At 51.6% G+C, this 22,863-nt stretch overlaps 1 protein-coding gene across 3 annotated transcripts in view; it reads left to right on the plus strand.

The window, feature by feature from the left end:
* RAB11FIP4 (RAB11 family interacting protein 4) overlaps window positions 1-9,978 on the plus strand; it is a 133,634-nt gene extending 123,656 nt beyond the window's left edge. For 2 of the 3 annotated variants that reach the window (XM_053568946.1, XM_053568948.1), the window contains 10 exons: window positions 39-74; window positions 1,152-1,251; window positions 1,496-1,599; window positions 2,535-2,675; window positions 5,213-5,294; window positions 6,574-6,711; window positions 6,788-6,946; window positions 8,055-8,198; window positions 8,720-8,782; window positions 8,961-9,978. In XM_053568946.1, coding sequence (XP_053424921.1) covers window positions 39-74; window positions 1,152-1,251; window positions 1,496-1,599; window positions 2,535-2,675; window positions 5,213-5,294; window positions 6,574-6,711; window positions 6,788-6,946; window positions 8,055-8,198; window positions 8,720-8,782; window positions 8,961-9,077 — 1,084 coding nt within the window. In that variant the 3' untranslated portion in view covers window positions 9,078-9,978. The remainder of the gene's footprint in view (window positions 1-38; window positions 75-1,151; window positions 1,252-1,495; window positions 1,600-2,534; window positions 2,676-5,212; window positions 5,295-6,573; window positions 6,712-6,787; window positions 6,947-8,054; window positions 8,199-8,719; window positions 8,783-8,960) is intronic. The other variant, XM_053568947.1, reaches the window with a different exon arrangement.
* Window positions 9,979-22,863: the final 12,885 nt, after the last annotated feature.

Consider the following 22,863-nt stretch of genomic DNA (forward strand, 5'->3'; position numbering starts at 1 on the left):
CTCTGTTCATCGACTGTTTCCTCTGTCTCTCTCTCTAGCCCCAATCGAAAGATTTCCAGCACAGCCTTTGGACGGTAAGCACCCCACTAGGGTGGTGGGGAGGACAGGTTGAGTGTTGCCCCCTTAACTGTGCTTCTGCTGCCCAGGAGGCCAGAGCTTCATGCCAACAGCCCAGGCCCAGCCAGTGCCCTGCGTGTGGGGCCAGTCCCCACCCTTCCTGGCAGCATCTTCAAACCCTTGGTTGCCTCAGTCTCAGGCAGGCACACCAGGACAGCTTGAGAGACACGCACCCCCACTTCCACCCCCCCGCAATGGCTGCCAGTGCCTTTCCTTCCAGTTGGAGCTGACAGCCGTCCCAAAGAGACCTTGGGTTTCCTGCTGGCAGAGGTCTGGGCATGAGTGTACCCCATCAAAGCAGGTCACTCTGCTCCAGTCATGTACGGCACAGTTGACCTCCTGGGACTGTTGTGTTCCCACTCTGGGTCTCCTGCAGATTGGGCCCAGACCCACACCTGGAGCTGTGGGAGCTGCCAGTGAGTGTCCAGGCTCTGGCCTAGGAGCTCGGTGGGACAGGAGGGAAGGGAGTGCCCTCAGGGATGGGAGGCCTCAGCAAGCATCTGCCTTGCCCCATCCCACCCATCAGCTCTAGGCCCTGCAAGCAGTGGTGAATCTTCTGCCCTCTGGCCTCCCCCAGAGTTCCCAGACTGTAGGAGGAGCTGGCTTGGTGGGACATCAAGCCTTGGGAGGTCCAGATCCTCCACCAAGACTGTGGGGCCAGGCTGGGTCACCGGGCAGCTTTCAGGCATCTTTCAGGCTGGAAGAGGAGGGGGTTCCTGTGCCAGCCTGGGTCACTGGGCAGCTATTGTCAGGAAACTGTGGGCTCTGAGGCAGCAGGAAAGAGCTGCGATTGATTGGCCCTGTCTGCCAGGGCACAGGGTGCACAGTAGCCCATTAGCCATCCTCTGAGTGGTACCATCTGTTAGGTCCAGGACTCAGGCAGCGCCTGCTTCCTGCTGCTGAGGGAGGGAAGCCTCCTTAAAGGGAGTCCTGGAACGCCTCAGGGTAGCGGGTGCTTGCCCGGCCCATAGCCCAAGTCAACCCTCATGTCCAAGGCCTCTGCAACCGGCTGTCCCCTCCTTCCATCCCTGCAGGCAGCTCATGCACAACAGCAACTTCAGCAGCAGCAATGGCAGCACGGAAGACCTGTTCCGGGACAGCATCGACTCCTGTGACAATGACATCACAGAAAAGGTGGGCCCTGGGGGCTGGAGAGGGTCTGTCATGTGTGCACATCCCCAGGGGTGGTGGTGGGAGTACTCGGCTGCTGTCTGGGGACTCGGGCAGGCAACCCTAGTCATGGAGGCCCACCCCCACCAAACACGACCATTCTCTTCCTGCACGGCCATTTGGAGGTCCTGGCTGTGCATTTGCAGCTTTAAGATTCTTGGTTCTGTGGCTTTTGAGATCTTCTACACCCATTTCTCCCCTACTGCAGGTGAGCTTTCTGGAAAAAAAGGTGACAGAACTGGAGAATGACAGCCTGACCAATGGGGACCTGAAGAGCAAGCTGAAGCAGGAGAACACGCAGCTGGTGCACAGGTCTGGCTGGGGCGTTGGCTGGGCCTGAGGGGTAAAGGGCTGTCCCTCTGCTAAGCGTCTGCAGTGCATCAGCCCCTCATCACCTCATCCCCTCCTGCCTGTGCAGGGCGCCCAGGGGGACAGAGTTCTAGGGACAAGCTAATAGATTCCATCCCCCAGGTCTACAGACCCGGGGCTGGTCTCAGACAGGAGTTGGCATTCACTGTCTCTCACTGTCGTGCAGTGATGAGAGCCTGACTTCCTGGGAATGAACTTGCAGAGGGACAGGCCAGTGTAAGTCAGGCAGTAGGAAGGGTCCAGCATTGTTGTTGGTGGCGGCCCACTGAGCATAACACTCCCTGCCAGTGCAGTAGTGAGTGTCCTCACCTGATAGTATGAAGCTGGGCAGATTTATCCTGGCCTGAGATCTGGTCCCTACCTTGGGCCCTTTCATACACCCAAAAGGTCAGCTCATAGAGAGACTGTTGTCAGTGAGATGCACCCTAGACCAGTGTGCCCACCAAGCTGCCAGTCATGGGGTTCTGGGCCTCCCAGGTCTGGGGTTGACTTGAGCCACTAGCCAGGATGTACCTCTATTTGGAGTCAAGGTACCCAGTAAGCTGACGTGTCAGTCAGAGGGGTGCTGGCCAGGAAGGAATAGAGCCAAAAGTAGAGGTAAGACCCAAGGCTGCTTCATCCAGCTATAGCTGTCCCTCTTTGTGCTGCCCTAATGGCCCAGCTTCTTGGGTGGAGCCTGGCCCCCTTCTGGACTGACTGCCAGGTGCATATGACTGACACACTTCTCTTTAGAAGTCGTGGTGTCGCTATTCAGCGACAGGACTGTCCAACTCACCATCACTTCCCTCAGTGGATGTGTTATTGACTTGGGGTCTCAGGGCCCGGGTTGTGGTGAGACAACATGGACCATAAGTGCTTGCCCCTCGTGCTGTCCTCAGGGTGCACGAGCTGGAGGAGATGGTGAAGGACCAGGAGGCCACGGCTGAGCAGGCCCTGGAGGAGGAGATGCGGCGACACCGTGAGGCCTACAGCAAGCTGGAGAGGGAGAAGACCACCGAGGTCGAGCTGCTCAACGCCAGGTGGGCCTCACTGTCCCCGCCCAGGACTGCCTTTCCACTGAGCCTTGTGCCCTTGGAGACAGACACCCTTGCACTCCAGGAACAGCCCTGTGGGGCAGGGGCTATTCCTGTTTTATAGATGGGAAAACAGAGGCTGAGGGCAAGCCTCATGTTCTAAGAGTTTTCCTTTTGATACCTTAGAAATCACACGGGCATGTTATTTAGGAAGTGTATAGAAGAATGTTCATGGGAGCATTGTTCACAGAGGTAAAGGAAGCCACACATATGTTTTTTGACAAGGGAATAGATGACAGAAATGGTCTTGCCCGAGTCCTGGGCTGGGTCCAATGTCCAGGCTTGGAGCTCCCCCTGCTGTCGGTTTTCCCTGACCCTGATGGACTGAGCAGGGTCCCTGTGCCTCAGGACACCTATGGCAGGAGGACAGGAGTAGCAGCCTTAGCCCAGAACCTGGTCACCCATTCACTCGCCGTGACTGTGCACACACTGTGTCACTTCCTCCTGTCTGTCACCCCCTCTCTGTCGGCCCCACAGAGTGAATGGTGGGGAGGTGAGCTGACACATGTCAGGACACTGCACATACCGTGACAATGCCCTGTGCTGCCTGGGCTGCTGGCAGAGAGAACACCACACTCCCGAGGTCCCGGGCTCTGCCCTGAGCATTCCTGACGGCAGGTGGACTGCAGTGCGGGTGGCTCCCACCTCACACCTTGAGGCTCTAGGGGTAAAGCAGGCCCAGGTCTTGAGCCAGGTGCCCCAGCCCCTTTCTAGCTGATGAGGGGACTTCCCAGCTTCCCCGGGCCCGAGGCCAGCTGTGTTAACTATCTCACCAGGGGTTTGTTTTACATTTTGACATGTGTTCTTGAAGCTGCTATTTGGCATCTGTCTCTGGAGGCTGGTACCCACTAAGGGTGGCCACTTAGACTCAGCCTGCTTCTGACGGCTGGCCTGGGAGAGATGTCTGAGACATAGAGGTGGAAAGAGACAGTGTGCATGTGGGCCAGAGGACAAAGCCCAGAGGGCCAGTCCTTGGGAGCTGTCTCCTGGCTGGTGCCCTGTGCACAACTCAGGTGTGCCATTCATGTAGGACATGCAGATGGTGCGCCCAGAGGCATGTGCTATGCTTTGGTCCCTCCCACCTCCACCAGCTTGAAGCCACCTTCTACTGTGGCCCTGGCCTGGGGGCCTTTCCTAGGGAGTCTAGAGGGCAGCGGAGGCCCAGAAACATCCCTCCAAGAAGGAGGTAACAGGGTTGGGAGGTTAGGAAGATGCTTTGTAGGGATCAGTGCCAGAAATAACCCTGCACATTTCTTTTTCTTTCCTTTTTTTTTTTTTTATTTTTTTTTATTTTGAGACAGAGACTCAAGCTGTTGCCCTGGATAGAGTGCTGTGACATCACAGCTCACAGCAACTTCCAACTCCTGGGCTCAAACAATTCTTCTGCCTCCGCCTCCCAAGTAGCTGGGACTACAGGCGCCCACCACAACCTCCAGCTATTTTTGGTTGCAGCCGTCATTGTTGTTCGGCGGGCCCGGGCTGGATTCAAGCCTGCCAGCTTAGGTGTATGTGGCTGGTGCCTTAGCCGCTTGAGCCACAGGCACCAAGCCGACCCTGCACATTTCTTGTGCCACTGAAATTTCTGGTGCCAACTCACCTGCACCTCTTCTCAGGTTATTTAAAACCAAGCTGAGCGCCTAGGCTCTGTCTTCTCATGGGACAGCTCTTTATGGGTGCTAACATCAGAGGATTGTTACTGTGGGAACCAATGTCCGTGGACATCAGAGGCAGCTTCAGTGAACATTCAGAAGAGAGCTCTGGATGAGATGCTGGGGGGTGGAGAATGAAAAGCAGATATGGTCATTGCCTTCAGATTGTGGAGTCTAACAGGAGGGCCCCAATCACAGACATGGAAAGATTGTTTCTCCGAGTAGCATAAAAACATTCCCCTGTGGTGTTTCAGGATTCTAAGAACTCATGCAAAAAGAATCTTACATTCTTGCCACGGCGCCTGTGGCTCAAGTGTCTAAGGCGCTAGCCACATACACCTGAGATGGCGGGTTCGAATCCAGCCCGGGCCCGCCAAACAACAATGATGACTGCAACCAAAAAATAGCCGGGCGTTGTGGCGGGTGGCTGTGGTCCCAGCTACTTGGGAGGCGGAGGCAGGAGAATCACTTGAGCCCAGGAGTTGGAGGTTGCTGTGAGCTGTGAGGCTACGGCACTCTACTGAGGGTGACAGCTTGAGGCTCTGTCTCAAAAAACAAACAAACAAAAAAAAAAACTTATGTTCTTAATCATTTATCAAAAAATACTAAGAATGATAATTCAGTATCTTTATTATTTTGCCATGGCTGACAGGCTGCTCAAGGCTATGTTATCATTTGAAGTAACTATTCATATTCTCATTCTCTCTCTCAGTTGGTTTCTGAGTTGGTATCTTCCCTCTTCCAGGAAGCAGAGAATCCTAGCAAGTTATCAACCCCTTGTGAGATAAGCCCCATTCCAGATTTCTGAGATTTCTGTTGTCCTCTTTTCCCCAGGGTGCAGCAGTTAGAGGAAGAAAATACAGAACTTAGAACAACAGTAACTCGGCTCAAGTCTCAAACAGAGAAACTGGATGAAGTGAGTAGCAGGTCCTGGTCTGGAGTCAAAGCCATAGAGAGGCAATGTTGGCCCTGGGTGGGAGGGAGTGGGGAGGGGAGAGACTTTAATTTATAGTTTCTGAAATTCTAAAATATTGCCCTGCTCCCCCCAAAAAAAGAAGAAAGAAAGAAAAGAAAAAAAATGTGAAGAACAGTTTTTGTTTCTGTATTTCTGATTTTCCAAGTTTTCTATAGGGAATATATATCCTTATACAGTGGAGGAAAATTATACTCTGAGAAAGGGCTGACTTCTCGGGTGGCGCCTGTGGCTCAGTCAGTAAGGCGCCGGCCCCATATACCTAGGGTGGCGGGTTCAAACCTGGCCCCGGCTGAACTGCAACCAAAAAATAGCTGGGCGTTGTGGTGGGCGCCTGTAGTCCCAGCTACTCGGGAGACTGAGGCAAGAGAATCGCTTAAGCCCAGGAATTGGAGGTTGCTGTGAGCTGTGTGATGCCACGGCACTCTACCGAGGGCCATAAAGTGAGACTCTGTCTCTACAAAAAAAAAAACCAAAAAAACAAGAAAGGGCTGACTTCTCTTCAGGCTAATACCTTCTGTTCAGACTCTGTGTAGCATCATTGAAAGACTAAAGAGGCCTGAATTTTTTCTGTGTTTCTAGTGTCATAGAAGTTTTAGCCATTTCTTTCCCCCCCCAATATAAAAAAATTTGGGGGGGGTGGCGCCTGTGGCTCAAGGGGCTAGGGTGCCGGCCCCATATGCTGGCGGTGGTAGGTTCAAACTCAGCCCCGGCCAAAAACCGCAAAAAAAAAAAAATTAAAATGCTTTGATTTACAATATTAAATGTTAAAATATTAAAAAAAATTTTTTTTTTTTTTTTGGAGAGAGGGTCTCACCCAGGCTGGAGTGCATCATAGCTCACTGTAGCTTCAAACTCCCAGGCTTAAGCAATCCACCTGCCTCAGCCTCCTCAGTAGCTGAGACTACAGGCATGTGCCACCACACTCAGCTGATTTTTTTATATCTTTTGTAGAGATGGGGTCTTGCTATACCATCCAGGCTAGTCTCAAACTCCTGGTCTCAAGCAATCCTCCCACCTTGACTTCTCAAAGTGCTGAGATTACAAGTGTGAGCTACTACCATTCTCAGCCTGGCCATTTCTTTAAGCCACTTAGAGGGTTCTGTCCAAGGGAGCTGCTTTGACTGTCCATTTTGCCACGTAGAAGTGGCTGATCACATCCCCAGGGAAGTCCCTGGGCGATAGTGAGCCTTCTCCCCTGACCACATCTCCCTGGCTCCAGGAGCGGCAGCGCATGTCCGACCGGCTGGAGGACACCAGCCTGCGACTCAAGGATGAGATGGACTTGTACAAGCGCATGATGGACAAGCTACGGCAGAACCGCCTTGAGTTCCAGAAGGAGCGGGAGGCCACGCAGGAGGTGGGTCGCAAGCCAGAGGGCACCAGGGATCCCTCCAGTGTCCCTGCTCCTGCTGACCAGCCTCTCTCCCTCACAGCTCATCGAGGACTTGCGGAAGGAGCTGGAGCATCTGCAGATGTACAAGTTGGACTGCGAGCGGCCAGGCCGGGGCCGAAGTGCATCCTCTGGCCTGGGCGAGTTCAATGCCAGGGCCCGTGAGGTGGAGCTGGAGCACGAGGTCAAGCGGCTCAAGCAGGTGGGTCCTGGGAGCCTGTGCCAATGGGGCAAAGTGACCAGGCCAACCGTGTGGATTTCCAGTGTGGAGACTATGGCAGGGGAGCCCAGAGCTAAGACACTCTTGCCACTCACGTCCCTATCTGGCCCTTGACAACCTGATTGTCAGGGCTGTCTCATATCACAGCTATGGTAAAGCGCCTTGCTTGGTGGAAATCCCAGGATCTTCCCCTTTGGCCATAGAAAGAAACAGACACTAGTCCCTGTCTTTGGTATGTGGAGGGGAGTGGGGGGAGACTGAGACTACCCAGTTGGGTGTTAGTGCCTGGCTGTGTTGGGCTGTCCCAGGCCAAGACCCTGAGCCCCAGATTTCATTTCAGGTCATTCCCAGGAGCATGTCCTTAGAGACAAGTTGTGGGGTGAAGGAGTGGGGTCAGGAAGGGGGCGGCCAGGCCAGGAGCGAAGAAGGGAGTGGTGTCAGCTGAAGTGTCAGCTCAGCCTGACCCCGCAGCCCGAAACACTGAGCTTTCTCCACCAGAGGCAGAGGTGCTGGAGGCTATGCCCGGCACAGTCCTAAAGCCCCAGCCACCTCCCAGTCTGGAGGGGGCTCCCAAGGGCAAGGTTTTAGGGGGCCTCAGACAAAATCTGGAGCATGGGGCTGGTCATGGGCTCTGGGCAGGGCACTGGGGTCAGCTCCAGAGTAAGAAGACTCTGGAAACTCCCGAGCAGGATCCGAGAGCCCAGCTGCAGGAGGAGCCAAGATGGCTGACCTGCCTGCTCAGAGGCCCCAAAGAATCACTGTCCTCCAGGTAGGGCCAGGGGTGGAGGCTGAGCGCCAGGTGGGCCGTGGTCCTGTCTGGAGACACGACCTCCCTGAGCAGGGCTGTAACTCCTCTACCTTGGAACCCCATGAACTCCTGGAACACCAGGCCCCTAGACCAGTCCCCAGCCCTCCTCCCCTCCGATGCCTGGCAAAGGCTGCAGCCTCCGTGGCCTTCTGCACTGGCCATGACACACACTTGAAGGTTGATGCTGGTGGCAGTCAGGAGATAGTAGATGCAGAGAAGTGGGTTCCAGTGGGCTCTAGATGCTTCTAGGAGTTGATACCATGTTCACCCCCCTCTCTGTAGGAAAATCATAAGCTGCGGGATCAGAATGATGACTTGAATGGACAGATTCTGAGCCTCAGCCTCTACGAAGCAAAGAACCTTTTTGCCACCCAGACCAAAGCCCAGTCCCTGGCTGCAGAAATAGACACGGCCTCACGTGATGAGGTAATCATGTCCACTTGTGCTTCCTCTGGGGCCTGGGCCCCCAGCCCCCACCAGCCATGGTGACCAGCCCCCAGGCTTTCCAGAGCAGGAAAACCAGACCACAGCCTGGCCTGAGAATCTTGGCCGCAGCTACCCCGAGTGATGGAGGGCAAGGCCCTGGGGGGTCATGGGTGGGAGAGGTTAAGTCAGCTCTCTGCAGGTGCTGGAAGGAGCCCAGGTTTAGCAGGAGGGTGGAGTGTGAGACTTAGGTTGCCGGAAAAGTACAGAAATGGCCAGTTAATGCTATCAACATGAAAACTCAGGATGAGCTATAACTCCCCTCCCCAAAACCCAGAGGGGAAGGAAACTAGCATTTCATGAGCATCTACTTGCAAAATGTTTTCTAATCTCCTGATAACTCTGAGGCTTTATGAAAACACTTCTATGTTACAAATTGGGAAGCTAGAACACAAGCTCACCCACCTGGGAAGGAGAGGGACCCAGGTCTCTAGTGCCAAAGGCTGCTCTTTCTGCCATACTAGGGTATGATCATGAAAGATCAGCTCTCCAAATGCCCTGGGACCCTCTACACTGGAACCTTGGAGGTAGGGCCTGGGCATCTGCCTATCCAATACTCCCTGGGTGTAGCTGCCACTGCCTTAGACACCTGTCCTGGAACCCAAGTGCTGAGAGTGTCTGGGGCCTGCCTTGCCCAGGGTCCCCTGAGGCCCTCTGTCATCAGCCTAGACCTAACTTCTTATTGGTCTTTCTCATTCCCTTCAGCTAATGGAAGCCTTAAAGGAACAGGAGGAGATCAATTTCCGGCTGAGACAGTACATGGACAAGATTATCCTCGCTATCCTGGACCACAACCCCTCCATCCTTGAGATCAAACACTAAGACATGGGGGCTGGCTGCAGAGCAGCCTCAGGACCCTGGGACAGCGGGGCAGACCCTGCCTGAGGATGCAGGCCCAGGCCCGGCCTCACACTCCCTCTGTAAATGTATCTCTGGCCACCATGTATTGTGCGTACTGATGTATTTGTGGTGAGGCTGTGTGCACAAGCAAGAGATGAGCGTGAGGCCATGGCTGTGGCTGACTTCTGCACAGTAGTTGTCCATGCACTTTTGTGGCCCCTTTGCAAGGGTCAGGGGGTTCTGGAAGTGGGAGGGGGCAAGGTCTGCTATCAGGAGTTACTGTAATAACAAAAACTGGAAGCTCATGTTTCAGGTACTGGATAAAATGATTCTACCTCTGAGGATAAGGATTAAAATACACTCTAGTGAAATCGCTCTTTTACCCCACCCCTAATCCCCCTGGGAGTGGGAGCAAAATTGTGATCTTTTCCAGGAGTTTGAATGCCCAACAGTTGTGTCCTCACCACTGCTTTGGCCACCAAGCTTAGGAGAAAGGGAGTTTGGGGGACCCATGAGGAGCTGCCCTCACTGAGCTGCCCTGCCTCTGGCTGGCCACCCTCTGCAACTTGTGTGCACAGTGTCAAAGGGACTCAGGTTTGCAGAGGAGGTAGCACAGGGCATTCTTGTTCTGGAATGTTCTCCACGCACTCCCCCATCCTTGCTTACCCACCTCCCCTTTTCTTTTTGTTTTGTTGTGAAGACAGTGAAAAATAAGCAGCCTTCACTTGGGTGTAACAGGAAGTGATAAAAAGGAAGGAGAAAAAGAGGATGGCGGGATAGAGCTGTCTAAGGCAGATGCTGACATTGGACAACCAAAGAGGAGATTTTGGAGCGAGGAGCAGAGCTCCCATCCTGGTCGGTTTCCTTAAGGCTGTGAGTTGAGACAGGCATGGATGGGCCTTCTCAGCTGTCTTGCCCATCTTGGTTCTCCGGGCACCCTCGTGATGGCAGGCCTTGGGCTTGGATTTCAGACCCATGCCCTGAGCTCCCAGGCAGCAGCAAGGCCCCATCATTCCAGCCCTCAGAAACACACTTGCATTTGGTTCTCAGCCAGGGAAGCAAACTCTGTGCAGGTGAGGGGGCCAGTTGGGAAAGTTGCAGGGAAACCTTAGTCTTCCATCCTTCTGCTGCATGGTGGGAATTTACATTATGGTTTTTAACGGGATCTTTTGTTCTAGACGGCTGGGAATAGATATGGTACTTAGAGTTTTCCAGTTTATCTCAATTTTATATGGCTTGTGATTCACTTCCTTAACCCAAATATATATAAACGTGTATGGTCTGACTTCCTCCCTGTTCCCCGCAGTTTCTTGTTTTCTTCAGCTCATCTAGTACGTGTGAAGAGGAAGGTTGGGCATGTCAGGTGGGTATGGAGGGAGGGGAGTAAGCAGAGAAGAAAAGCAGTGAGGGTGAGGCGGGAACTTGGAGACTTGGGTGTCTTCCTTGCTTGACACAGGCAGGGCTGTGGCCAGAACCAGTTTTTATCCCATTGCCATCAACTTGTGCTTTTGTTAGATTTCGTGACTACTTTTTAGTCACATATATATGGGATTTGTTTCATGCTGCAAGTAAATGGGGTTGCCCTGGTCTCACCCAGGACTCTGGAGCTACCCACACCAGGAAGGTGCTCAAGGGTGTGGGTCTTCTGGAAGTCTCTCAACCCTTTAGGTCAGTGGTGCCCTTGGCTTCCCCCAGGGTCTAAGAAGCAGCAGGCCGTGAAAGAAGGCTTGAGGAGTGGGTCTCTTGTAAATTTGCTAGTAGGAAGGAGTGGCCACATGAAGGAAGACAGGACATAGCTTTGGACTGAGTTTCATAATGGAAGGAATCCTGCAGAGAGGCCAGTCAAGTCAGCATAGGGGGGTCCTTACCCCAGAGGTATTTTATATGTAAAACAGTATATGCTCTCTGGCCTAGGTGGTGTGGAATTGCAGAGAAGCTGGAGAGGCCAGAGTTACAAGTTGTCATGTTGTGGGGTGGGACTGTGGGAGGAGTCTCTGCCGCGGGAAAAGGGGGCGGGAAAGCTGTCAGCCTGTCCCGCTCTGCTGGCTCCTCCCTCTAGGGGGCGCCAAGGGGACAGGCCCCCGGAGGAAGCGCCGAGTCTGAAAGGCCCTTTCTGACCTGTCACGGTGCCGCGGGGACCTCTCGAGGGGGTAGCTGGCTTTTATTAAATGAGGGCTGAATTCCAGGTAGCACACCCTCAAGTTAACTTCAGCCAGAATACGTTTCTTATAAAACCTAGCCTGCCAGCTTGGCTTTTTAAGAACATAGTTTTATTTGTTTTTAATGTTCTTCCGAGCTTGAAAGCTCACCTGAGCCAGGGGCAGGTGCCCCAGAGGTCCCAGCTCCAGAGCCCTTGACAGGTGCCCGAGCCTTTGAGCTTTTGGTGGTTGGAAGGAGCCTGCCCTATTCTCGTGTTTCTGCGCTTCTTGGTAGTGGGGCTGTGAGATAGTAGACAGTGTGCCCAGTTAAACTGGAATTTCAGAAGAAGAACAAATCATTCTTAGAACGAAACATGTTCCACCCAATACCTGGGATGTATTTAAGTGGGGAGATATTTTAAAATTCTGATAACTAGACTGAATCCTCAGATACTCTGGTTTAATCAGTGTGGGTGTGGCCCGGGCATGGAATGTTTTGAAAGTGCTTCCCAGGTGATTCTAATTTAACGGGTTGGGGGGTGGGGTGGGGAGAGTATTTTATTGTTTTTGTTGTTTGTTTTTGCTAAACCTGGTAACCCTACCACTGTGGAGATTAGCAGTAATTCATCTGAGGTTTGGAGGTGTTTTTTAGGCAGAGCAAGGGTTTCTGTAGTAGACTTAAATTTTACACGACACAGCTGTCCTTCCATTCAGGTGGAAGCCAAACGAAATTAGCTAAGCCAGCAAGTGAGCTTTATATACAGTATCTAATAGAAAATGAAGCGCCTTGTGTTCCAACTAGTCCAGACTCCATGAGAGGCTGTAAGAAAATTCTAGTAAAAATGTTTTTTTTTTTTTTTTTGAGCTTTTTTTTTTGTGTTTTTTTGGCCGGGGCTGGGTTTGAACCCACCACCTCCAACATATGGGACTGGCGCCCTATCCCTTTGAGCCACAGGCACCGCCCTAAAAATGTTTTCTTTCTAACTTGGAATTGGCCAGAGTTAGACCTAGGTTCTTTCATTTTTTTTTTTTTTTGTTAGTTTTGTTGGTTCTTTCATTTTTAATTGGCTTGTTTGAGAACTGTTACAGGGAAATTCCTTTTTCATGACTGACCTCTTGAAAACACTAACAAGGCTCAGGAACTTCCCAAAGCACTAGGTCCTGACATGGTGGTTTTCAGCATGGTTGTATATCAGAATCACCTGGGGAGGGTGTGGTCTAGGTATCTAGATATTGAAAGTTCTCTCCAGGTGATGCAATGTACAGTGCAAGGTTGACCTACCTGCCCCCCATCCTAGGTTGTTGGCCAGAGGAAGAGAAAACAAGTAGAAATGGCTATTGAACTGATTAAGTCAGGTGCTGGGTGACAGCAAGTTCTGGGAGGGTGGCTTCTCCTGTTCTGATGTTACTGAAAGAGTCTTTGCTCCCAGAATGGGAGGCCAGATGCTTCAGGAGCTGGTGGATGCATCTGTTCTCACTGGCCTGTGGGGGCAGCAGGACCTCTGTCTGGTATCTAGAGTCAGTGGATGGTGCTTGTTTTGGGTTACATTGGCCACAGGCCCATTCCCAAGTGGGTGTAGAACAGAATCAGCTAGGAACTGACAAGTAGGGCTGTCCACTGAAAGCTGCCCCACAAATAGCAGCCACCTACTTGCACAGCTGAGCAGGAGGAGACACCAGCTCTGTGGGTTTTGCCAGTGATCTGTTTTCTGAGTGGGTAGATGAGGAAACTCCAGTAGCCAAACCAGCATTCCAGCTCCCTCCAGGAGGTTCCAGGTGCTAGTCTGCTGGTGAGTCTGATCCCTGGCCCAGCCAGGTTTGGGGTCCAGGAGGGCAGAACTCTGGGCTCCTTGTCCCAGTGAGGGACTTCATAGCTTATGGGATCCACGGACGTGTTGAAGCAGGGAGAAATTCAGCTTTTTGTGCTCCATGTGTATGTATGTTTAATGCATTTAGCACACTTACACCTAATAACTCCAGGTGTGATTGTAACAGGAAAGTCACTGTGCCAAGGAAATGACTTTGGTCACCTGGCAGATTCCTGGTGACTCTCCTTGGGGGCCAAAGTGGACACTGAATTGAGGAGAGAGGGCCATTTAGGACTTCAGTGCTTGTGTCCTCCAAAGACTTTCCTTTGGGGTGATGCTTCAGCCTAGTAAGACCAAGGCCTGCCCTACTAAGGGTGCTCAAATTAGAGGGACCATGCCTCAGTAGATGACTTGAAGCACTGGTCTTAGGGACATTCTACTCTGAATGCACATGAATGGGGCAGCCCTGGCAGGAAGCAGGAGAGGCCAGAACCACAGTCTGCCCTACCTGCATAGCAGGACAACTCTCAAGCCCTTCTGCCATGCTGTCTGCTGCCCACCGGAGAAAACAGGCCACTTTCTGGAAAGGTGTTTCTAATAGCATAGACCCTGGCAAAGCTTAACGCCACCATTTTCCCAGGACAAGCTTTCCCACATGACCCACGTGACCTTGTAGGCTCCTTCTCTCTATTGTGACTATAACGTAGAGGTATCTGCTCCAGAGCCAGCAGCCAGGAGGGCATCCAGGCCACCTCCCCTTCAGGATCTAAGTGCTGCTGTGACCCATCTGCTTTGCTGTCCTGCAAAGGCTGTGTTCGTCTGCATGGTTTGGGGTCTTTGTCCTTGTGCCTTTTCTTCCCTGTCACCACTGTACAGGATTTTCCACACCCCCACTGCTGCCCCCTTTTCTACATTTTCTCACCCGCTCTTACCTTTCTGAGCCCTGTAAGTGTGTACTTTATATCCAGGGGCCTCCACTACCTGAGTCCATGCTCGTAGACCAGCTCTCCTGGGCCGGTGCAAGGATCAGGCCCATTTCCCCTCTGCTCACTCAGCCTTGTAGACTTGGTAACTTTGTACAGAATCCTTCCTGCCTGTCTTAAACCTGGAGGGCCAGGACCCACTCAGTCCCTCATGCAGCCTGCAGCTGGTTTAGAAGCCTCGCCTCCTGGAAGCGGGTAGCTTTGTGTGAAACAGCTTCTCCCACAAAGCTCCTCCCGGGCTAGTGTTAATGCTGGCAGAGCCCAGCTCTCTGACCTGGGGGGTCACCCTGACAGGGATGTCATGGGATTGCAACCGCTCTGTGTGCCCCCCTTCCACACCCAGAAGGAGCCCTGGCTGTGCAGTTCCTAGCACCTGTCGGTGGGCCTGCATTTAGGACCACCTTGTCTGGTGTCTGGAACAGCTGCAACCCAGCTGGGCAGAAGAGGCTCTTGCTGCTGCCCCTGCCTGCTGTTAACACCTGCCCGGCCCCTCTTCTGCTAAGGTGCTCAGACCAGAGTGCCATTAACACCTGCCTGAGGTCAGGGATTGGATGGCAAGGGCCTTGCTGAGGACTGGAGGACTCGCTGGCATCCTTTGGCTCCTTCCAGCTCTTCTTGGCTGGTGCTTCTGGGGCCCAGGTGGAATAAACTACGTGTGGGGCCTCATGCCCCCCAAGGGTTTATTAGATGGCTTCTGACTCTCCACGGGATTCAACTCCCAAGTTTTTGCCCCAGGAGCCTGTGTTTGGAAACAGGCTTAGCTTTAGGCTAGGGTGGGGCCTGTACTTGTGAACTCTGGGAAGGGAAAAGGGTGGGGTGAGGCCCCGTCGCTGCATCCCGGGGTCCCCAGCTTCTTACCCCCAGGCTCTCAGCAGCAGGCTCCTTCCAGGGAACTGTAATGTACAGCAGACCCCGTGTAAATAAATAGTTTGCTCTTCTTGCCTGACTGGACCGTGAGTTTCTGTGGTTGCAGGAGGGAGGGAAGAGTCCTGGCTCCTGGTCTGGGACTCGTGGGGACAGTCTCCCTTAATAACAGCAGGCCCCACCCAGAGTACAGTTCCCAGGTGGCTGGTGTTGTCTCCTGTGCAGTCTGGGGCGCAGAGTCACCCTCCAGTCCCTGTTCTAGTCTGCTGTCCCTAGGAGAGGGCATGTGGATCTCAGAAGCCCAAATAACTACCATTCCAGCCACAGGGCTGTGATGTTTAAAAGCTTTGTCTTCTCTGTGACCATGTATTCCCCCAGCGAAGACCTCCCAGGGGTCAAGTGGGGTCCCAGTGCTATGCTTCCCTGTGTCAGCCACTGTGACTCTGCTGGGTCCCAGGCCCAGTTCCTCTACTTGTGCATTTCAAGTCTTAAAGGGTCACCCGGGCCGGCTTAGCCCAGATCCTCCACCTCCCAACGTGGGCCCTTGTGCTGTGGTCCTGCTGGGTGAGTGCACACTCATTGGATTTCTACAGCCTCCTGGGATACTAAGAGTTGTGTGTTCTCCTGTACCTTTATTCCCTCTTTCTTGCCTTTCCTTCCCAGCTAGGGCTGCCACATTCAGCAAATAAAAATACAGGGTACCAGGTTAAGTGTGAATTTCAGATAAATAGTTCAATGAGCTTCATCTTAACTTGATTACACCTGCAAAGACCCTATTTCCAAATAAGGTCACATTCACAGGTCCCAGGACTTAGGACTTCATATCTTTTGGGAGTACACAATTCAACTCACCTATTAAGGGGGTACTTGGAATTGCCTGTTTATCTTTCTGGAGAGAGGCAGAAGCACATACTGCTGGGTGCAGGTTTTGCCCTCAACACAGGTGCGTTCCCCATTTGCCAATATTGGAGAACGTTTCCTGACCTATTAAAACCAGTGTCATCTCCGTGCCCTGTAGATGTCACAGCACTTGAAAAAATGTTGCCTCAGGACAGGTGCGGTGGCTTATGCCTGTAATCCTACCATTCTGGAAGGCCAAGGCAGGTGGATTGCTTAAGCTCAGGAGTTCAAGAGCAGCCTAAGCAAGAGCAAGACCCCATCATTACTAAAAGTAGAAAAACTAGCCGGGCATTGTGGCAGGTGCCTGTAGTCCTACTCAAGAGGCTGAGGCAAAAGGATTACCCACAGTACTCTACCAAGGGTGACAAGGTGAAATTCTGTTCCAGGAAAAAAATATTACATATATATGTAATTACATACACACATATATATAATTTCCTTGTTGGATCCCATTAACTCACCAGGCCCTCAAGTAGAGGACCTTTTGGGGTTATCTGCTGGGCCCAGGCCAAGGGCTTCTGAATGGGTCAAAACTATCTGGGCACAGAAATTAACCAATTAACACCATCATCTGAGCACCCCTGCATGTGCCAAGCTCTGTGCAACACAGGATCGGTGCAGGCAAGGCTGCTACTCTGGGAGTCTCCAGGCTCCTGGGGAAGGGCAGGAACTTCCAGGGTGATAAGCAGCAGCAAGGGGAAGATCTGGGGGGCTTCAGGAGCTGAGGGAAGGGAACGAGTCCAGTCGGAAGCAAGAACAGCTTCCCCTGAAGAAGAGGCCTTGCAGCAGAACCCCAGAGGACTGTAGGATCTAAGGGAACCACACATGGTGAGACTATAAGAAAGCACAGCCTTTCAGGGGACAGTGGCTGGGAGGTGGGAACAGGTAGGAGTGGGAAGAAGCTGGGCTGGGCTGGGCAGTGTAGAGCCCGGAGGTGCTGAGGGAGGATCTAGCTCATTCATCTGTTAAGCAGATGTTTTCCCGGCACCCAGTAGACACCAGGTGTATGGGGAGGTGCTCAGCTCACATCAGTGAGCTCAATCCCTACCCTCACAGCACAAGGAACCACGGAATGTACAAGAGGTTTTTTTTTTTTTTTTTTGAGACAGAGCTTCAAGCTGTTGCCCTGGGTAGAGTGTTGTGGCATCACAGCTCACAGTATTCTCCAACTCCTGGGCTCAAGTGATTCTCTTGCCTCCGCCTCCCAAGTAGCTGAGACCACAGGCACTCACCACAACGCCTGGCTATTTTTTGGTTGTAGCCGTCGTCGTTTGGCAGGCCTGAAATGGATTTGAACCCACCAGCTCAGATGTATGTAGCTGGCACCTTAGCCACTTGAGCCCCTGGTGCTGAACCTGTACAAGAGGTTCTTAAAAGCCCCCTACCCCAGTGATTCCTGATTTCATTGGCTAGGGATGGGACTTGGATACTAGGTTGTTTTTTTTTTAAAGCTCCGAGGTGATTCCAATGTGTAACCAGAGGTGCAAATCACAGGTTCTAACAAGGGCACTTGGAGTCATTTGAGGAATTAAGAGTTCAATTGAGACCTGAAGAAACAAGGGAGATCAGAGAGGGTGTGGGAGGCAAAAAGGGGGAACCAGGAGAGGGGAGGGCAGGTAAATAGGCCTTGAGGTGGGAGGAACTAAAACCCAGCTAGCTCAGGAAACAGCAGGGCTGTGGGGCCCCCTCTGAAGAACTTCAAGCCAGGGAAGTCGTGCCCTGGTCAGGTCTGAGTTTCACAATGGGGCGGTGAGAGATGAAGATAGCCTGGACCTTGGTAATGTCTTAGATGGCTGGGACTGTCCTAAAAGAATGCCGCACACTAGGAGGTTAAACAACAGTTGTTTATTTTTTCAGTTCTGGAGCCTGGAAATCCAAGCTCAAGGTGCCATCAGAGTTGGTTTCTGGGGAGGCCTCTCTCCTCCGCCTGCAGATAGCCACCTTCTCGCCATGTGCCCACAAGGCCTCTTCTCTGTGTGTGCGCAGAGTTCTCTAGTGTTTCTCTCTCTTCGTGGAAAGACTCCAGTCCTGTTGGATTAGGGCCCTACCCTATGGTCTAATTTAACCTAAATTGCTAGTTCTATTATGGACAGCCTTAAGCCAGTCCTCCCTGAAACTCACCACGGGCCACGCACTGTGCTAGGCAGTGTTCTGAGTGCTTTGCAGTATTGGGTCACTAGTCCCTAAATGCCCTTGAGGTGGGCATATTACATGTGAGGAAACGGAACGATCTACCACAGGTGACCTCACTGGCTGCAGGTCAACAGGTAAATTAGGAGCTTCAATTTAGGAACTGGAGGGCGGGGAATGTAATTGAAGATTGTTTTCCTTTTTTTTTTTTTTTTTTTGTAGAGACAGAGTTTCACTTTATTGCCCTCGGTAGAGTGCCATGGCATCACACAGCTCACAGCAACCTCCAACTCCTGGGCTTAGGCGATTCTCCTGCCTCAGCCTCCCGAGTAGCTGGGACTACAGGCGCCTGCCACAACGTCCGGCTATTTTTTTGTTGCAGTTCGGCAGGAGCTGGGTTTGAATCCACCACCCTCGGTATATGGGGCCGGTGCCCTGCTCACTGAGCCACAGGCGCCGCCCATGTTTTCCTTTTTTTTTGCATGAGAATAAAGAGTTGGAATCACTAAGTTTTGGTGATTGCTTGGACAAGCTATCTCACAGCCTCGCTGGGAAGGTCTGCCTTAGCCAACCCATTTCTCCAGAAAATGACTACACCCAAGTGAGGGAAAAGCAATCCCCGCAGCCTCTTTCAAAACCAGGCTCCAGCCCCAGGGCCCTCAGGAGCAGCAGGCTCCAACTGCTGAACCCAGCGACCTATCTGGTCAGCAGCTGGGGTGTCCTTAGAGGGCTGAGTCAGGTTCCTGGCTAATCCAGCCAGTTGTCTGTTTTTCTGAGCCCTGGAGAAGCCTACTTGGCATCATTCCTCCCCTTACCACCCTCCCCTCACCCTCCCCGCACAGTGCTTGGCCCATAGGAGGCACCAATGAGGTGGTCAATACCAGCTCACATGTATCTGGGGCTTACTCTGTACCAGCCAGTGTTCTGGCACGGAAGTGCTTCGTGTGTGTTGGGTCACCTAATCCCCAAATGCCCTATGAGGTGGGTATATATTACAGGTGAGGAAACTGAGCTATCTATCACAGGTGACCTCACTGGCCACAGGTCAGCTGGGAAAAAGAAGAGTCATCCCAGAGCAGAACCTGACTGACTAAACCAAGGAATTGGCTGCTTAGAGTGGGGCACCACAGGCTGGGCAGGCTGCAGGGAGAAGGCAGGACACGTGGAGAGCCCTTGAGCTCGGGTCAGCTCTCGGGAGTAGGGGATGGTGAAGCGGGTACTGGAGCAGGCAGCGGGGTGGGGACCTGCAGTCTTGCCCCAGTATGAGGAACAGGAGGAGAGAGGACTAGGAAGGAAGATGGTGTTGCTATGGTCCAGCCTGGTGGGGCTAAGGGTATCAACAGCATGCCAAGTACATTGTGGCTAGGATGGGGGCCCTGGGGCCCAGGACCTCTGGAGCTAGCCTTAAGCCAGTCCTCCCTAGAACTCACCAGATGGCTAGGATTTGGGCTAAAGAAGATCTCATTCTCCTGCTTCCCCTGGTTCGGCCCTGACTCTCACTTCCAACCCCACGCTTTGAGTTTGATAATGGGCTCTGACTTGGGCTCCATGAAGTTAACGCGGCCTCTGAGTTTTAAAAAAAAAAGTGCTGCAGTTCCTGAACGGCTCAGACCAGAGGGCATAAGTGCTGAAATATGAGCCCACTTCCTACAGCCTGCTTAATGGCACAGAGCCCTAGGAAGCTTGTGGACCCTTAATCCTTGCTTTCTAGTCTAACTGGACCCCTGGGAGAAAATGACTTCTCTGGTTCTGCCACTATTCACCCATAACTTCAGGGCTGGCTTTCCCAGTGTATTGAGTTCAGCAGGTGACCCCGGACCAAACCCTGGGCTTTGCCAGTCCTGGGCAGAGTCTGGGCCAGACCCTCCGTATTTTGTTCTATTAATACAATCAGGGATGTTGTGAACACAGACCCAGGAGTCTGTCAGGGCTGGAGAAGCCTGGGAGAGTTGTCCAACCTGACCCGCTAGGGAGCCGTCAAGATGAGTCCATTGTTTGAGGTGGGTCTGGAGACAAAGGAGACCCAGTTCCTATCTCTTTGCATCCTCTGTGGGACTCAGCTCCAGGACTGATGACAGCGGCTATACTCCAAGTCACAGAGCCAGCGAAGGACAGGTGTCCTAGAGAGTCTCCATCCATTTACTCCCTCCATAAGTGCAGGCTAGTCCCCCATGGAGAGTGTGAAAGGTAGCTTTACTAACAACCTACCTAACAGAGGAAAAGAACCTATCAGAGGAATGAATTCAGGGCACATAACTGCCCCTCTGAAGAGAAAACTCACAGAACGACAACCTCCTTTGTTTTGTTTAATTAAAACACTTGTGCCCTAACTTGTCCTGAAGACTTCTTTTTCTCTCAAGTGGACACTAGGTGCATGCTCTCTCTGCTTCAACTCTGGGCCCCATTCTCACCAAAAACAAGATTCCAAAGACTCGGGTAAGCCGGAAAAAAACACCTGCAACCACTTCAGTGTTTCTGTTGATAGACTTGCTAAGGCAGAGAGAAAGAGCCACTTTTATTCTTTAAAACACCAGCCACTTTTCTTTATTTCTTTTTTTTTTTTTTGGAGACGGAGTCTCACTTTGTCGCCCTCTGTAGAGTGCTGTGACTTCACAGCTCACAGCAACCTCAAACTCTTGGGCTCAAGTGATTCTCTTGTTTTAGCCTCCCAAGTAGCTGGGACTACAGGTGCCTGGCACAATACCCAGCTATTTTTAGAGACGGGGTCTCATTCTTGCTCAGGCTGGTCTCAAACCTGTGAGCTCAGGCAATCCACCCTCCTCGGCCTCCCAGAGTGCTAGGATTCCAGGTGTGAGCCACTGTGCTGGCCTTTCTTTAAGCATATTGTTAAGAGTAAATACTCTACCAACTGATAGGGCTGAGCACAGCTCAGAATAACCTCTCACCAGTAAGCGAACAGGAAAAGGTAACTGACCTAAGTACCGAGAAGGGAAAGAAAGGAAGAGAAAAAAAAACTGTGCTCACTCTATATATGAAATCCAGTCTAATTTAACCTCTAAAAATGTGGCCATATACTCTCCAAGTTTCAAATTGCATTGACTTCCCCCACTATTAAGAGCAGCCTTAATTTAAAGCTTTTATGGTGGCTCTGAAACTTGATCAAACGGAAAAGTGTCAGGTTGCTACTGCACCAAAGGAAAAAGGGTCAGCTGGTATTGCACTCCCCTATTAATGCTAGCAGTAATAATGAAGACACTTATTCAATATTTAATTAGTGCAGAGCTATGGCTAATGGCTGACTCTCCCATTTTATGGATGAGCAAACTGAGACTAAGGAGGAGACTAGGCATAGCCTCTGCCACGTTTATCCAGTATCACTAAAGTTTAACCTACCCCATGTAAATAACCACCAGCCCACAAACCTTGTGTAAGCTGTCTGTGACCATCAATATTAATGAACTGTCATTACCACAGTACAAACCATCAACAAATTCTAGTGACTTATAGCAAGAATGGGTTACTGTTTTCCCAAGTCTCTGCGAGGCTGGCAGTTCCTCTTCTGGATGTGCCTGGGCTCACTCCTGTAGGTGGGCTGGGAGGTCTGAGATGGCCACCTGACATGTCTGCTGGATGGTGCTGGCTGGGGCTGAGGCTGCTCCTGTGGCCTTCCATCCTGCAGTGGCTAGACTGCCCCTTACAGGGCATTCTCAGGATGGTGCTCTAAGACAAGAGACAGAAACAGCAAGGTCTCCAGAGGCCATAAGCTTCAGAACATACATCTGTTTTGCCATATTCTTTTGGTCAAAGCAAGCCACATGGCCAATCTGTATCAGAGGGGAGAAATGCACTCCACCTCTGGATGGGAAAAACTGCTAAGAATGTGTGTCTGTGTTTAATCTATTTCACCTCTCTGTTTGAAACCGCAACCCTCCCCATTCCTACCACTTCCCTACTCTCCTTCCCTGCCTTATGTTTTCTCTACAGTACTTAATACTATCTGATACATGTTTTGCTTACTTATTTAACAGTCCTGTGCTAATGGAGGCAGGAGTCAAGAAACGTTTGTTTTCATGTGTCCGTAACCCCTTCATTGGTATGTGGCTGTTAAGAATGGAAGCTCCAGGCTGGGTGTGGTGCCTCACACCTGAAATCCTCACACCCTGGGAGGCCGAGGTGAATGGACTGAGCTCACAAGTTGGAGTTCGAGACCAGCCTCAGCAAGAGCGAGACCCCTTCTCTAAAAATAGCCGGGTATTGTGGTGGGTGCCTGTAGTCCTAGCTACTTGGGAGGCTGAAGCAAGAGAATTGCTTGAGCCCAAGAGTTTGAGGTTACTGTCAGAGCTGTGATGCCAGGGTACTCTATTGAGGATGACAAAGTGAGACTCTGTTTCAAAAAAAAACAACACAAGGCTCGGTGCCCATAGTTCAGTGGTTAGGGTACCGGCCGCATACACCAGGGCTGTTGGGTTCAAACCTGACCCGGGCCTGCTAAAAAAAAAACAAAAGCAAACCAATGACAACTACAACAACAAAAATAGCTAGGCGTTGTGGCAGGCACCTGTAGTCTCAGCTACTGGGAGGCTGAGGCAAGAGAATTAAGCTCAAGAGTTTGAGGTTGCTGTGAGCTGTGATGCCACAGCACTCTACCGAGGGCAACATAGTAAGACTGTCTCAAAAAAAAAAAAAATAATAATGGCATTAATGCACTCGGGAGGGAGGTCCCCCCATGACCCAAACACTTCTCACCAGGCCTCACCTCCACCACCACCATATTAGGGATCAAGTTTCTAACACATGAACTTTGGGGGACATTCATACCACAGCATCTTCTTTATTATTTATTTATATTTAGTTTATCTGTTATTACTTAGTCATATACATAATGTTCTTTCATGTTTTTTCATGGCTTGGTAGTTAATTTCTATCTTTTAATAAACTTATTATTTCAGAGTAGTTTTAGTTTCACAGCAAAACTGAACACAAA

The sequence above is a fragment of the Nycticebus coucang genome, chromosome 18, assembly GCF_027406575.1.
Source record: "Nycticebus coucang isolate mNycCou1 chromosome 18, mNycCou1.pri, whole genome shotgun sequence".
In the NCBI taxonomy this organism is placed as follows: Eukaryota; Metazoa; Chordata; class Mammalia; order Primates; family Lorisidae; genus Nycticebus; species Nycticebus coucang.